The sequence below is a fragment of the Urocampus carinirostris genome, chromosome 9 (assembly GCF_059441175.1).
Source record: "Urocampus carinirostris isolate Australia breed hairy pipefish chromosome 9, RoL_Ucar_1.0, whole genome shotgun sequence".
NCBI lineage: Eukaryota > Metazoa > Chordata > Actinopteri > Syngnathiformes > Syngnathidae > Urocampus > Urocampus carinirostris.
In genome coordinates, this window is record NC_142357.1 from 26074286 (window position 1) to 26089491 (window position 15206).

Below are 15206 nucleotides of genomic sequence, written 5' to 3' on the forward strand. Positions count from 1 at the left end.
GTGCAGCTGGACAACAAACTGGACTGGACTGCCAACACAGAAGCTCTATGTAGGAAAGGGCAAAGCCGACTTTACTTCCTCAGAAGGCTGGCCTCCTTCAACATCTGCAAAAAGCTCCTGAAAATATTCTATGAGACAGTAGTGGCAAGCGCCCTCTTCTATGCGGCAGCGTGTTGGGGAGGCAGCGTCAAGAAGAAGGATGCCTCTCGTCTCAATAAACTGGCTAGGAAAGCGAGCTCTGTTGTGGGCAAAGAGCTGGACAGCCTAACAACAGTAGCTGAGAGACGAGCACTGAAAAAGCTGAGGTCAATCATGGACAATCCATCGCATCCACTACACAGCATTATCTCCAGACAGAAGAGCAGTTTCAGCGACAGACTGCTGTCACTGTCTTGTACTACGGACAGACTGAAGAGATCTTTTCTTCCTCATGCCATGAGGCTCTTTAACTCCACCCGGCAGAGTAAAGGCCCACATTAAACCACACCACCTAGATTGGATATTACCGAATCTTACTGCAATATGTATTCTGTGTAGCAGTATTTAGTTACTTTATATAACACGCTACATTGGGCATTTGCACGTCACACTGGGTATTTGTATATTGTATTCTTTTGGCTTATTATTGTACTGTTCTCAGCTCAGGGATGCTGCTGGAAATGTGAATTTCCCTTCGGGGATGAATAAAGTATCTATCTATCTATCTATCTATTTAAAGTTTGCCACAGGCCACCTGGGAGACACACCAAAAATGTGGAAGAAAGAGCTCTGGGGCCAAATAGCTTCGCAAGCCACTGTAATTAACATGACATGATTCAAAATAGTCGTCAGATATTGTGTCCCTTTAATTCACTTTCAGGGGAAAACACGATTATCCTGAGTATTTATCTGGTATTTTTCCAAGAAAGACATCTAAAAATCTTCCAGAATAGACCCCCAGTAGCTCAAGTTGCCCGACATTTAAACCCAAATACCATTTTCTTCCCCGTTTCCAGTTTTCTCCATACACATCAAAACGCTTCTGTGATTTGAGTGGCATTTGATGATTTCCCTCCTTTGATACGGACTCCCTTAACGTACTTTGATGATGCATGGCACCCTGCCACTCATCCCTACGAAGCGGCGCCCCCTGCTGTGTTGGCTCTCAGTGACATGATGGCGGCCAACAGCAAAGCTAGCGGCCTGGACTTCCTGCTGGTGCACAACGCCGGGGTTGAGATCCCGGGTCGACTCGGGAGGTTCTCTAATGAGGCTTTAAGGGTCCCAAAGAGGTGAACCTGTCTGGTTTGATGATAAAATGTACGCTCCTTGGAAAATGTTTCCTATTCTACGCATTGAAAACGGATGGGGGTGATTACCGTAAATCACAATTACCATCCGCTACCTTTTTGCTACATTTTTAACACTACATTTTTAAAGTTAAATATTTTCTCTATTAAGCATGTGTTAACAATCCCCAACGGAGTTTAAAGAGCCCTTATACTTTATTTTGCTCTGCGCCTATCTGCTTTTTTCTTACTTTTAGCAAAGATGTCTGTAAGTTGTATGCCCGACGTAAAAGATGCAGGCCCCGGGCATCCGGGCAGACGTTATTTCAGACACTGCCAGGATCAATGACAATACCAAAATAAAACCTTACCGTTCATCTGGACATCATAAAGACGAATACAGCTATCCTAGATATAATGTTTATGTTTATTGGTGATAATTTGACACTTCTATGAGGTTGCCATCTGGATCTCGGCAGTACAATGAAGTGATCGTCCCCACGGCTCCCGTCCTTTCTACCGGGCCCTCCTCTATTTGCACTCCACACACCTACAGTTAGATTTTAAATGGATAAATAAAACGACTCTACAAAAATCCAAAAAGATAGTAGATCACATTCGGACAAACCTTTAGGTGTGCAGCTACAGTAGTCAAAGGAGTGTTGGTGATTAGACAAAAATCTGCAGATCCTGGCGTCGGGTGCTTAGCTTTAGGCTCAAACTCCTTGCCCAACTGGTGAAGGTTGAACTTCTGCTTCCCAAAGCTTAGAGCTTTACGGTTGCCCTTCGTTGAAGAGAGAGGGAAGTCACAGTTAACTGATTTTTGGGCGAGCGCAGCAGCAAGTAAATTCTGCCATCTAGTGGAGGTTATTTTTCAATTAGAGAAGAGTACACTGGTGTTTTTGATGGTAGTTGGAATGACATAGAGTAAGAATAAGAATAAGAAAAATGAGAATAACAATAAGAATATGAATAAGAAGAATCAAGAAAAAGAATAAAGATAAGAAGAAGAAAAAGAAGAAGAATGACAATAAGAATATGAATAAGAATAAAGAAGAACAAAAATAAGAATACTGAGGGTAAGAATAAGAAAAATGAATAACGAGAAGAACGAAGAAGAATAAAGAAGGAAGGAGAAGAAAAAAACATTTATTTCAAAAAGAATAAGGGGAAGGGGAACATGAAGAAGAAAAGCTTTTTTTAAAAAAGAATAGGCGGAGGAGGAAAAGAAAAAGAGGAATAATTATTACATTCATTTTAAAAAAGAATAAGAGGAAAAAGAAAAAGATTTATTAAAAAAAGAAGAAGAGTAAAAAGGAAGAAGAAGAAACACATTTATTTAGAAAAAAGAATAAGAGGAAGAGGAAGAAAAAGAAGAGGTCGAGGAAGAAGAAAAGCATTTATTTAAAAAAACGATTGAGAGAAAGAGCATTTCAAAGGTCCCCACCCTCACCAATTTAGCAGGGAACATCAGATGTATTGCTAAAAACCTTTTATAATTGACTTCCTGCAGGCTTATTTTTGGTAATTCTAATTTGAGTTTATTCTTTTACCTGTTTATTACAAATATGCCTTAAAACACATATGTCAAATCCAGTGGCCGCAGACCAAATGGCTCGACACATCATTTAATGTGGCCAATAAGGCAATGCTGAAAGATGCAAAAGACAAAAATGAGGTACACTGCATCAAAAAAATGGCTTGCATTTTTACATATGTCTACTGGATCTCACCAAAGACAAAACACCAATTGTAGCTGTATTTGCCCACGACCATTAATTAACCAGAGAACATTGAGGAACCCCATCCCGACATTGTTCTACTTAAAATAAAAGTCGCAGACACGCTGTTTAAGGCAAAACAAAAATTATTGTTGTTTTGTTTTTTTAAATAGCACTTTGATGTCTTTGCAGAAATTTAAAGGAACAGTGTGTAATATTTAGTGCCCACAAACCCTCATAAGCTAAAAATGTCACGAAACGGACCGGGAAGCAGGAAGTCGGAACTCATATGCGTAGACGATCTGTCACTTTAATTAGGAAAGAAAAGTTTTCCAACACACAAACGGACCAAAAACAAAACAAAACAGGTTCAAAGGCAATCAAAATTACAAACTAGACATTACTCAGATCAAACAGGCATGAACAGGTCTTCAACAAGGTAAAGCAATGGCCTGGCAACGGGCAGTCCCAAAAGGAGCGTTCCAGTACTCCAAAAGCAATCAGTCCAATGCGTCTCAGCGTGTCAAAGGGCGGGGCTAGCTGGGCGCCATGACAACCGTGCAGGACATGACAAAAATAACCATTGATTTGAACAATTAGCAAAAACATGAACTATCATACACCAATGTTATTTTTTATACATATTCGTAGGTCAAGAAATTTGTGTTTTTTTACATACTGAAATTCATACCTAGTAGTCGCTGTCATGTAAGTCTGACATCTTGCTGCTATGCTGTGCTCATTTGGCGCCTGGTTTTTGTTTGCATTACGCAATACAGTGCCATGTAGTGCACAGAAATTACACAATGTACCTTTAAAGAAGCATTAGTTCCTTTCTATAATTTATAAGAAATAAATTTAATAGTTATTTAGATTTTTTTAACAAATGCACAATCTATAAAAACTACAAAATATTAAATCTTTGTGAAGGAAAAAATATTGAGGAAAAAAATCCTCAACAATTGTTTTATAATCAACTCTTACATCCCTGAATCTTAATTTAACTGTGAACCTCCAACAAGACCCCCAACTAAAGCACATTTTGAAGCTAAATTGAGTTTGACACTTCTGCGGTAATGGGACAGTGTTTATTATTTGACCAATCGATGTCAATGTATAGTGTAGTGCAACCGAAAACAGGTGCTAAAAAGCAAAAGTAGGAATACAAACTACGGAGAATCAGAGTGACCAACCCACACCAACTTTCTTCTCGTTTTTTGCTCAGCCTTCAACATGGTTTTTGTGTTTTGGGGGTATTCCATAGTAAGGATGGGCAATCATGTCTGCTCTCTCTAGGTGAGCCTCGAATTATGTAAAGGTTTTTTACCTACAAGTATTTTTTTTAGTTTACATGACAGCTCATGGTTTTATTCAATTTAGCTTAATATTTAAATCAATCTTGATGTTTTTTTAAAGTATTTAAGCTTAGGCGCCCGCTTTGAGACTGGGAGGTCGGGGTTCGCGCCCCGGCCGAGTCATTCCTAAGACTTAAAAAGTGGTCGGCGGCGCCCTCTGTTGGCTGCGGCTGCATCGGCTCGCTACAACGGGTCAGGTGCAATCGACATTTCGTTCTGTGTACATTGTTACACAGAATGACAATACAAGGAAATTATTATTATTATTATTATTATTGTTTTTACCACGCAGAGACAATAAACACTGTCCCTTTAAGGGCTTTTGTTGGGTTTTCTTTTGGTTGTTAAGAGACAAAACCTAAGTCATTTTATCCCTCCACTGTGTTGGTTTGTACAGCTGCTCTTTGCATATTGAACGACTGCAAATTGGTGACTTATCGATTTACAACTTAGTATTTCAGGAAATTAAGAGAAAATGGAATCGGTCCTGGGCAGCACGGCGGCCCAGTGGTTAGCGCGTGTGCAGCACAGTTCTGCGGTCATGAGGTCGAACCTTCCTGTGCGGAGTTTGCATGTTCTCCCCGTACATGCGTGAGTTTCTCCCAGGCACTCCGGTTTCCTCTTACATCCCAAAAACGTGCATGTCAGGTTAATCGATAGGTCCAAATTGTCCCTAGGTGTGAATGAGCGAGAGAATTGTCTGTCCCTGAGTGCTCTGCGACTGGCTGGCAACCAGCACCCTCCCGACCCTACTGAGGATAAGTGGTGCAGATAATGGATGGATAGAATCGGTCCTTAATCCTGACCAATTGGAGGCATACCTTGAAGGTAACAAGCTCCATTCCCAGAACCGACGTGTAAAACTTGATGGTGTCAGGCACACTTTTCACAGTCAACACCAAATGGTCCAAATGAGTAACTTGTATCGGACATGTCCCCTTACGGTTTATAAGTCCATGTGTTTGAGGAAAGTTTTTCTGAAAGAAACAAATGGTTATAAAACTAACATATTTGTACTGTAAGTTTGTTTTTTAGGTGTGTTTAAAATCGATTTATTACCCGTAAACAGGGTTGGGTAGGGTTACTTTAACTGGATTACTTTCAATTACTTTTGGATTACTCCAATACCAAATATGCTAATAAAAGACAAAAGAAACTAAAATATGAATAAAATGACTAAATTTTGTGCAGGCTTGGGGAGTAACGGAATACATGGAAAGGTCATTTTGTTTCTGTCGCATTTTGTGTTAGTTTTGCCGGAGATCAAAGCCAGGAGAGAAAGCTTACCACGTGTTGTAAGTCATAATTTTATTCATATTTAGTTTCTTTTGCCTTTTATTATCATATTTGGTATTGGAGTAATCCAAAAGTAATTGAAAGTAATCAAGTTAAAGTAACGCTACCCAACCCTGAAAATATGTGACTATTATTATTACAATTATTGATTTCTGACCTATGAAATGTGTGTATCTTTGAGATTGCGTTGTATTTAGACACAAAAGAGGAGCTATCTATAGAATGTAATTAATAGGGAAGGTGAAGGGGTAGGGAAAATAACCGTCTGCTTCTTAATACCCCTTTTCGAACATATTATATTAACATTATTTTTGTTGTTGAGTCGTTGTTTTTGTCCTGTTTTTATTTTCTAGTGTTCGAAATAAAGTTTTAATTCATTCATTCATTCATGTTGGTCAAGTCAACGGCTTGGCTTGCTAGGACATTTTCTGTTCTTTTTTGTTTTTATTGTTATTTTTACGAGCAGATGGGACGCATTTTAAAGGATAAAATGGAAGTATTATGACAAAGTGAGTAAATAAAAGTATATCCCCGAAGCAAGTGTGACAAGCGTCTTAATACGACACCCGAAGTAATGATATCTTGGTATTTTATGATAAATAACATAACCCCATAACAAGCGAGACCGTCAACAATGGAGTTGTCCAGAATTGCGTCCTAATCGGTTAAGGGTTCCATAAACGTAACGTTATCAAAATAACATATTTGATGTTTACCTTGAGAATAATTTCTTTGACCGTCGAAAAGAAGCTTGTCCTACGAAAAGCCATCGCGGTCCTAACACTTCCTTATTGTCTACTGTAGAAAGTCCATTTATTTCATGTTGATAACGATTCCCACAGTTGAGTCGTGTATTTAGTGAAGCGGGTGTTTGATTTAATGATAAAACATTCCAAGCATAAGTTCAATTCGCTAGTTGAGAATTGTGCTAAGACGTGCAGTTAGACATTTGGCGTGACTTTAAACTCCCATTTGCTAAGTGACAGTTAACTAACGCCCCCTGCTGTTCAATTTGAGTTTAAGTTGAGTTCGCGAGGACCTTCATCTGTAAATAATCCTTCTCAATTCTAGATTTCAAAGCAAAATAAATCGCCCTCGATTTTTAGTCAATTCAATTCATGTTTATTTGTATAGCCCTTAATCACAAAGAGTCTCAAAGGGCTGCACAGACCACATGTTATTGCACCATCACCTTATCTAAAACTTAGATGAGGGCAAGGAAAAACTCAAAAACCTCAAGAGGAAAATGAAGAAATCTTGAGAAGGGACCGCACATGAGGTCATCCCCCTTCCAGGATGACCAGGCTGCAATAGATGTTGCAATAATACACAGATATTGTCATGCAGTTTAGCTCAAATCTGGGTAACGTGATCAAATTTTCGAGCACAATAATTCAATTTCTCGAACGAGAAAGACATTTTTCACATGCTTGATTAATGAGAAGTGCTTAGCTATTAAAGGAGACGGGCCCAATATAAGCTCCAGTTTTCCCTGTCAGCCCGTTTTTTTTCTTCTGTTGTCAATTCTTTACAAGGCTGTTGATTTTTAAATCATTGTAACCTTGTATTGGATGAACAAAAACAGAAATGCCAATCAAGCAATAATTGTAGAACAGTACTGAAGGTTGAACTTAACCTGAAAAGCATTACCTACCCGTTATATCTCCCTGTGAATGTCAAATATTACCAAACCTCAAATGCATATGGGGCATAAGTTGCTTTAAATTAAAGTGTTAGTTATCATTTTAACCCAGTCAAACTCGAACAAGGCCAAGCACGTCTCAAACAGAACATACAAACACAAACTTCTGGTTCTTCTGCAGTGACAAGGAACTCTTTCATTGCGCCGTGCTGCTTTTCACTGATGATACGTCTCCCAAAACACAAATACATAGTACTTCAACACATTTAATAAAGTAATAAATCTTTATTAAAGATTTCAGCCATTGACAATAGATTGAATAATAGCATACATTTATATTATTGTTTTGTGTATTTTGACTTCTCCATGTATTGCACACTGTTGTGGACATCTGAGGCGGGACATTTTAGCAGTCTACCAGGGCCTGATCGAGACTGATGGGCTATTTTTTCACACAAGGTCAATGTCAGGCACGGAAAACATTGGATTGCAAATGAGATTATGCAATGTAAATGGTATCATGGATGGAGAACGTGATCCGCATCACATTGCATTTGGTAACCTAAACTTCAAGAATTAGCTCAAGTTGCGATGGAAGTATAAGAGCAACTGATAGGGGAAAAAATAGGATGAGTACAATTTTCAAGAAATAATCAAGACACCTTTTGGAAGCAAATCATTGTCAAAGATAACCAGTTCATATAATGCTTTTTAGTTATGAGTATGTGTGGGGAATGTCAACAACTGAATTTCAACCACTATGTACAACCAATTGACAAGTTCCTATATGTGTTCATCAATGTAAAATATTTTTGGGGGGTTGGTCAAAAAATTACAAGTCCAAAATTGAATCTTCCCATGTGTTCAATATTATTCTGCCTTAACAGTCCATGTACTCTATAAAAAATTACGCATGAAAATTATGCCAGTTATAAGTAAAATGGCAACATTTCCTAATTTAGCCATAAATGACTGGAGTTTGGATTTAAATTTAGAGTTTCTATGGTAAATAACAACATAGGCCAGTAAAACCTTTTTTGTTTACCGGAAAGGATTTACAATCCAAAAATAAGACCACTGATACAAAGCATAATTGAATATTATTTATACAAGCGTATTTACAGCTAATACTTTTGACCTGGAGTAACTTAACTGTACCAACATACCTTATAGTACATAAGGCATTGTTAAAGAGTTTAAAAATATATTGAGCCGTTTGAACAGCTGAAACTGACTGCAGGTAAACAGGTTTTTGAACCTGATGGTTTTCTTGAGTAATGGCCCTCTCGCACACAACTTAATCCAGTTCAAAAAAACAGAACGGTCAATAAGCGATAGATTCACAAAGCCCACATGCTGTGTGATGAGCTATGGAAAGTTGGAAACTAGAATTGTATTATTGAAGTTATCTGCAGTCCAGTTCAGGGTTGCAGTGGTAAACCATTTTCGATGTAAAACACTGTCAGCACCATAAGGGGTCACAGTTGCTGAACATAATATGTTGCTTTTTTACAAAAACTAAAACTTCAAACCACTCTTTAAATATGCAAAAACTGAATTATGGTTGGCCAAGACGGATTGAAACATGTTCTAAAGTAGAAAAAAAATTACAACCAAATAAAACTAACAATGTCCACGCTCATTGTGAATTCGGAATACCACAGCAACCCCATTGTCCGTCAATGCCAGCGTAGTGCAACCCAAATAAAACTGGTTACTACCTTAAGACAAAATGTGCCAATGGTGTGGAACATATACGTTTTAAAAAAGACTTAAGGTTGTTAATGAACTTGGGTTTTACATGAATTATGTGCGGACAAAAAATGTTACAAACTACACTACGCTCTCTCGATTGGTAGACACCAATACAGCCCTGCGACATATGGGACAGGTAGAATTTTCCGACAGCCAGCGATCAATGCAGTGCACATGATACTCGTGGGAGCAAGGAAGCTTCCGGAGCTTGTTTCCTTCGGCGTACTCAGTTATACAGACGCTGCAAGTCTTCAAGGAGTCACTCTCGCCAAAACTGCGCATGGCCAGGTTGTCAATCTGTTCTTTGGTCAGCCCTTGGGGTTGGTCCTCGTCCTCATCGTTTAATAAAAAGAAGTGAGCCAGTCGGAGAAGGGGCAACGAGCTCGGCTCTTCGAGACTGATAGAAGGTCTGGGTCGAGCCCTGCCAACAGGGGCTGGGGGTGCGGCAGTGAGTCCTTCATCTGCATCGGTCTGAACTGTCCTTGCCCTGACCGCGGCAGCCAAGGGTGGGTCCTCAACAACAACAGGAGGGGGAGGGGCAGCATCTGCGTTATTGGAGTTTTCGGCCGGATCCGAAGATGCGTTGGCACCGCGGTTTAAGTCAGATGACTCAGAGTCTGAATCCATGAGGTAGCCGAGCTCACCGAAGCCGGTCATGATCTGTCGGATCATTGACTGGAGAGCCACTGAGGTTGCCTCTCCCAAACCAGCATCAGAGATTCTGCGGATAGGAATTCGAATTGTGCTAACGTAAGTCCGCACGCCAGCGCGCTCGGAGCGAGAGAAAGTCCTACGGAATCCGCCCCGCTCGCTCTCATACAAAAAGGTGTTGTTCGAGTTCTGTGAGCGTGAACGAGTACGACTGGCAATGCTGTCCCGTTGGCGATACTCGCCCGGACGCACACGGCGCACCTGAAGATCAAGCATGATTGTTGGGGGCCGGCGTCCTGAAGCGCCCCCTTCAGCACCAGTTTCACCTTCAAGAGAGGCAGGGCTTTCCGTCTCAGGAGTTGGTTCAGTTTCAACACCAGGTCGTTGATTATCAGCCTCAACTGCACTCTGTCTAGAAATCACATGCTGTCGAGTCCGAGAGCTACCCTCCATTTGAGGCGGGGATGGAGGGCTGGAATTGGCGATGGGGCCTACAGATGCTGGAGCAATATGGGAGTCAGGAGGAACCTCCTCCAGTTGATCTAAACGGAGGGGAGAACGACTTCTGGCGGTGCGAGCCCGAGTTCTGCACGGTTCTGAACTCCGGCTGCGGATCCTTCTGTGGCCTCTACGTAGAGAGACTGAAAGTGGAGGTTCAACCGGCATAGCTACTGGTGGGCTGGTAAGTTCTCCATTCGTCTCATTTGATACAATCACAACCCGCTCGGGCTCCAGTTCAGGTTCCAGCTCTGGTTCTACAATAACAGCCATCTCCTCAATAACTGGTTCCTCTACTACTCCTGTCTCCATGAGAACGGGAGGTTCAGTATTTTGCTCCACAGCCTGGGACTCTGGAGGCTGCTGCTCTCCTTCAGCAGCTGTCAAATGATCCGCTAAGGTGCGATTCATGCTTATTTCCAGGCTGAAGCGAAAGTCCCCACTGTTTGGATTGGTCTGACTTACTGCCCTCCAGGACTGGTTTCCACGATGACCCGTTCTAGTTGTGTTGCCTGTGCGCCTCACTGTGTTCAGCCATTCCAGGAGACTATCTCCGTTAGCAGGATCTTCAGCGGTTTCAGGTTGTTCTAAAATATATGAATGTGTCAAAAAGAATTCACTTTGACTTAAATTTAAGTGAAACTCACCACTTGGACCATCAACATTTTCAGTACTTGGTGGCTCACTCTGCGGCTCCGAGCCATTTTTGATATTCTGAAGCCTAGTGAGCAGCTCATCCTCGGTTGCCTCTCCTGAAAAAAATAATTGTAAACAACAATTGCACGTGATTCAAATGAGAAAAATGTGCTACCTCACTTCTTAACTCATTTTGTCAAAAAAGCATCAATGGCACTAATGTGCAAATTGTTTGGCACTACATTCAAAGTTAGGGAACATAAGCCAAGAGAATGTAACACTGTACTTTTTTCATTCCCTTCTCGTTTCACATTTCAAATGGTGCTTTATAGAAAAAAAGTTGTTGTAAATTCCTTCTGTAGCCCTGACTGTATATTTCCAAACAATACTGATCGAAAGGGCTGCTTTGTTTCCTTAAAACACAGCAACAGGACAATGCTTAGGACCTCTAGACTTACCAGGGCATGCCACTGTCCAGTCAATGCCCTCGCCACGCAGGGTGATCTGCTAAAGGTTGCTCCAAATTTACACTCTCCCTTCCACTGTCCTGGGACACAAACGGATTGGTGTCTTCAGTAGTGCGTTGGAACTTGTGGCATTTTCATGTCAGTGTGAAGACCAGATTCATGATCTTAAAGCTCCCTCAACAAAACATCTTCTGATACGGACTTAAGTAAGGCCTTAACTGATAGTGGAGAAAAAAGAACACATTTGATGATCAACATTGCTGACATAATTGGATAAAGTGGAACACAAGAGTATTTGATAGCCGATAAACTACCAGATATTAAAAAGAGTCGTGCAACTATGCAAACACCAATGCCCACAAATAATCTTTATAAACTAATAAAGACCGTCCTTGTCACATGTGCGAAAGGCTATTTGGCAATGGAAGCAAACCATATTAGAACAAACAAATGCTAAAGGCTATTACCCCTGAATTCTTCTATGTTCATCCATACACTCAGATAAGGAGCCAAACTTTTCAATTTTATATAATGCGGATTTTAAATTTTAGAAAGAGGGGGAACTTTAAGGGTGTTTAATGGGTCAAAGTCTGATATAGATTACAAAACATTTCTGCAAGTATGACAAAAGACCGTAGTAAAGGCATTGTCCTTTGCCTGATTTGGAAATCTACATTAATCAAAAAATAATTGCAAATAACAACACCGTTTTGCCTGAATTATAATTAAACCAATTAAATGAAGGTTTTAGATCAGGGGATGGTGTACTGATAGTCTGTAATAATCTGCGTCAAAACAAAGCCATCCTCTCCATATTGTAGCCTGGGCTAGTTCATATAATTCTATCGTGCCAGGATTGTTCACTTATTTCCTGCTGTCTTGAACACAAATGCCATGATATTGCTCTGTCCAAATGACCAGCTAAAATTGCCTCTTTTTGAAATTGATCACTTCAAATATGTAGAAAAATTCAGACCAAAGACGAGTAAAACAGTATATTACTACCCATAACAGGCAGAAAATATGAACAGAAGCAATTAGGCCATAAGACCACTCATGAAGTGACCATCAGAAGTTGCACTCAGTAGTATTTAATTATGTTGATGTGGAAGAAAGTTCAGCAGAATCCACTAACCATAACTTCAAAGTTCATTACCTGGTGTGCCCAAAAGATTGTTGTCCCTCATGAGACGATAGTCCTCATCACTTAGATTGTTGACGAACTGGTAGAAGGCTTCTTCTCGGTCGAGACGGTCCAGCTGTCTCCTGCGCTGTGACTCTGACTGGTCACTGGCGCTCTGCTCTGAACTGTCAGACCCTTCCATTGAATCAGAAGGGGAAGAGGTCGGAGAATATTCGCCAGTCTCCAGCAATATTCAGACACTGCATCAAACAAGAAAAAACAGGTTTGAGACACTCATAAAAGTGGAGTCAAGATTTTTGTATAGGCCTTAATCACAAAATGTCTCAAAGGGCTGCACAGACCACCACAACAACATCCCGTTTTCTGAAACTTACATGAAAGTAATCGAGATGGGAAGTAAACGCATTAATTATTATCTGCATAAAACAGAGACAGCGTGGGGCAAAACTTTACAATATTGCAAAGATGGGGGCAAAAAGCTATTCTGGTAACATCCCTAACGTGTAACTTTAACAACAGATTAGCATCAAATGTGACACCTAAATTTTGACCGGGTCACGCGAGGTGATATCACCATTGTCAAGGTTCAGAGGTGTGTTTGAGAATTAGCTACCACATTGAGCTGGATCGATAATTAACATTTCAGTTTTTTGGGGGTAAAGACGCAAGAAATAAATGTGACATCCATCTTTTTATATCAGTGAGGCAGGCTTCCAGATTTCCACAACTAAACTTAATAACACATACTAACTAAGAACTTATCTTTTAAAGACTTACAAATGAATTGACCATTTGTGCAGAACTTGTACATTAAGTCATATATGAAATTAAAAGGTTGCAGTAAACAAAAGTTGTGTAACTACATGATTGCATCGTATTGCTTGGATCAGTGTTTTCAACCAGTGTGCCGTGAGACCTTGTCTAGTGTGCCGCTGGAATTTGTCCAATTTGATCTTTCAAAAAAAAAAGGCCATTATAAAGTATTTTTGCTATCTTCAGATAAGGAACTGTAATAGTCATCCATATCAGTAGGTGACAGTAGATTTTTTTAATATACTTTGTATATACTAATTATCTGCTCATGAGGTATAAGAACATTTAATAACCTAAATTGTTTAACAAATCGGTTTAAGATTGCACCGTTAAAAATAAATACATAAGTAAAGCACACCATTATTTTTTTTATTGTAAGTATTATTTTCTTCTTTTTAAGTATAGTGAGGTAGTACTGTGAAATATATGGCATAACCTCATTTTCAAACATTTTCGACGGACAGTGTGCCTCGGAACTGCTTTTATAAATAAAAGTGTACCTTGGTTCAAAAATGGGTTGAAAAACACTGCCTTAGATTACATGTATAGACACACGAAATGAACAAGGACGCTATTGTTTTCCACTTGACGCATGAAAAGGTACACGACATCAAATCAACGCTAGATTATTCTATAAATAACGCAGATTACTCGCCTGATGATCAGAGACCCGGGGCAAACAGCTAAAGAGGCTAAACGGGTTGTTTCGGTGCTACTAGCAGTGAGCTAGGTAAGCTCCAAACAGGCCTTTAAATTAACGTTACGATGGCGATCAACTTCCCAGGAGTGGCTCAAATGCCGTCAACACGTACCCAAAAGGCCAACAGAGATTTGGAGACAACTGCCAAAGCTCTTATATATTTTCAAGCAACGGTAACGTTTTGTTACATATCTGTAAAATGTAGTGTCATCAATGGCCACTCCTGAGCTAACTAAACGGCAGCTAGCAATGACGTTCTCGAGCGCTACTCGGTTGGCAACTAACATCATCGATTCAGTTCGCTAACAACACAACAAAACGGAACGTAAACCACCCGTTAAAAGTGGAATATGTTGTTACCTGTTATTGTTAAGAGTAATAATATAACCGCTGGTCCTTGGTGTTCTTCGGATAACCTTTAAAAACGTACGACTGTGACGCTATTAGTAGTTTCAGGAGTCCATTTTGTTGCTTTTGAGAAAGCTACTCATGTCTTCCGGTAATGTTTTTAAATATATCCCGATTTTTGCCTTGCAGGTTGAACCAATGACGCCTAAATGCTAGGGGGTTTTCTTTTGTCTCAGGACGGGGTGTGGAAAGCACTACCTGGTAAACATGATTCAGGACATACTAGATTAGTTAGACAACAGGAGTGTATTGTTCATTTTTTTGCAGAGTTGAGTCACAGCGTCACCGCGTGGTTGGACCTACAAATGCAATTAAATGAAAATAGAGCGTTTTACTAGGGCTCGCTAACATTTTTTAAAGTAGAAAGATACAATTTGTTACCGCTTAGCTGGAAAGGCTACCAGGTTGATATACGTTTCTGAAATACCAGCTTGTTTTAATTACTATGTTGTTACTATGTTATGCGTATGATATAACTACGTCGCGATTTCTAGAAGAGTAAAAACAGGCTCAGTCAATTGAGTAATTTACGCATGGGTGTCCAAGCACCGCCAAACTAAACCCCAGCACCGCCAATAATTATACAATTTCTAAAACTCTCTTTTTCTCAATAAAAGATAGGATAGGCTTAAATATAATTTTTAAAAAAACTAGTTTAAATAGAAAAAAAATAAAACAAACAAAATGTGGACAACAATACTCCACGGCCTCGAAATGGTTCGGTCCATTTAAATCCTAGCACCGTTCCCGCCCCCTTCCTGGAACCTTTTTGCTTGGCTTGTGTCACTTGCGCCATAGCGGCGGAGTCTGTGGAGGCTAGGGTGTATCACGCCGAGAGTATGTTATTATGGA

At 40.0% G+C, this 15206-nt stretch overlaps 2 protein-coding genes across 2 annotated transcripts; both read right to left on the reverse strand.

Annotated features, from left to right (window-relative positions):
* Window positions 1-1678: 1678 nt before the first annotated feature.
* On the reverse strand, window positions 1679-6600 carry glod5 (glyoxalase domain containing 5). The gene is made up of 4 exons (XM_088343360.1): window positions 6357-6600; window positions 5166-5321; window positions 1897-2052; window positions 1679-1818 (listed from the first exon to the last, which is right to left on the reverse strand). Exons 1-4 carry the CDS (start codon window positions 6408-6410, stop codon window positions 1696-1698), a joined length of 489 nt encoding a protein of 162 aa, XP_088199486.1. The 5' UTR covers window positions 6411-6600; the 3' UTR covers window positions 1679-1695.
* A 2335-nt stretch (window positions 6601-8935) lies between these two features.
* On the reverse strand, window positions 8936-14568 carry rlim (ring finger protein, LIM domain interacting). Its single transcript, XM_088343359.1, has 4 exons — window positions 14307-14568; window positions 12446-12672; window positions 10834-10938; window positions 8936-10773 (listed from the first exon to the last, which is right to left on the reverse strand). The coding sequence occupies exons 2-4, from the start codon at window positions 12612-12614 to the stop codon at window positions 9116-9118; spliced, it is 1932 nt and encodes a 643-aa protein (XP_088199485.1). The 5' UTR covers window positions 12615-12672; window positions 14307-14568; the 3' UTR covers window positions 8936-9115.
* Window positions 14569-15206: the final 638 nt, after the last annotated feature.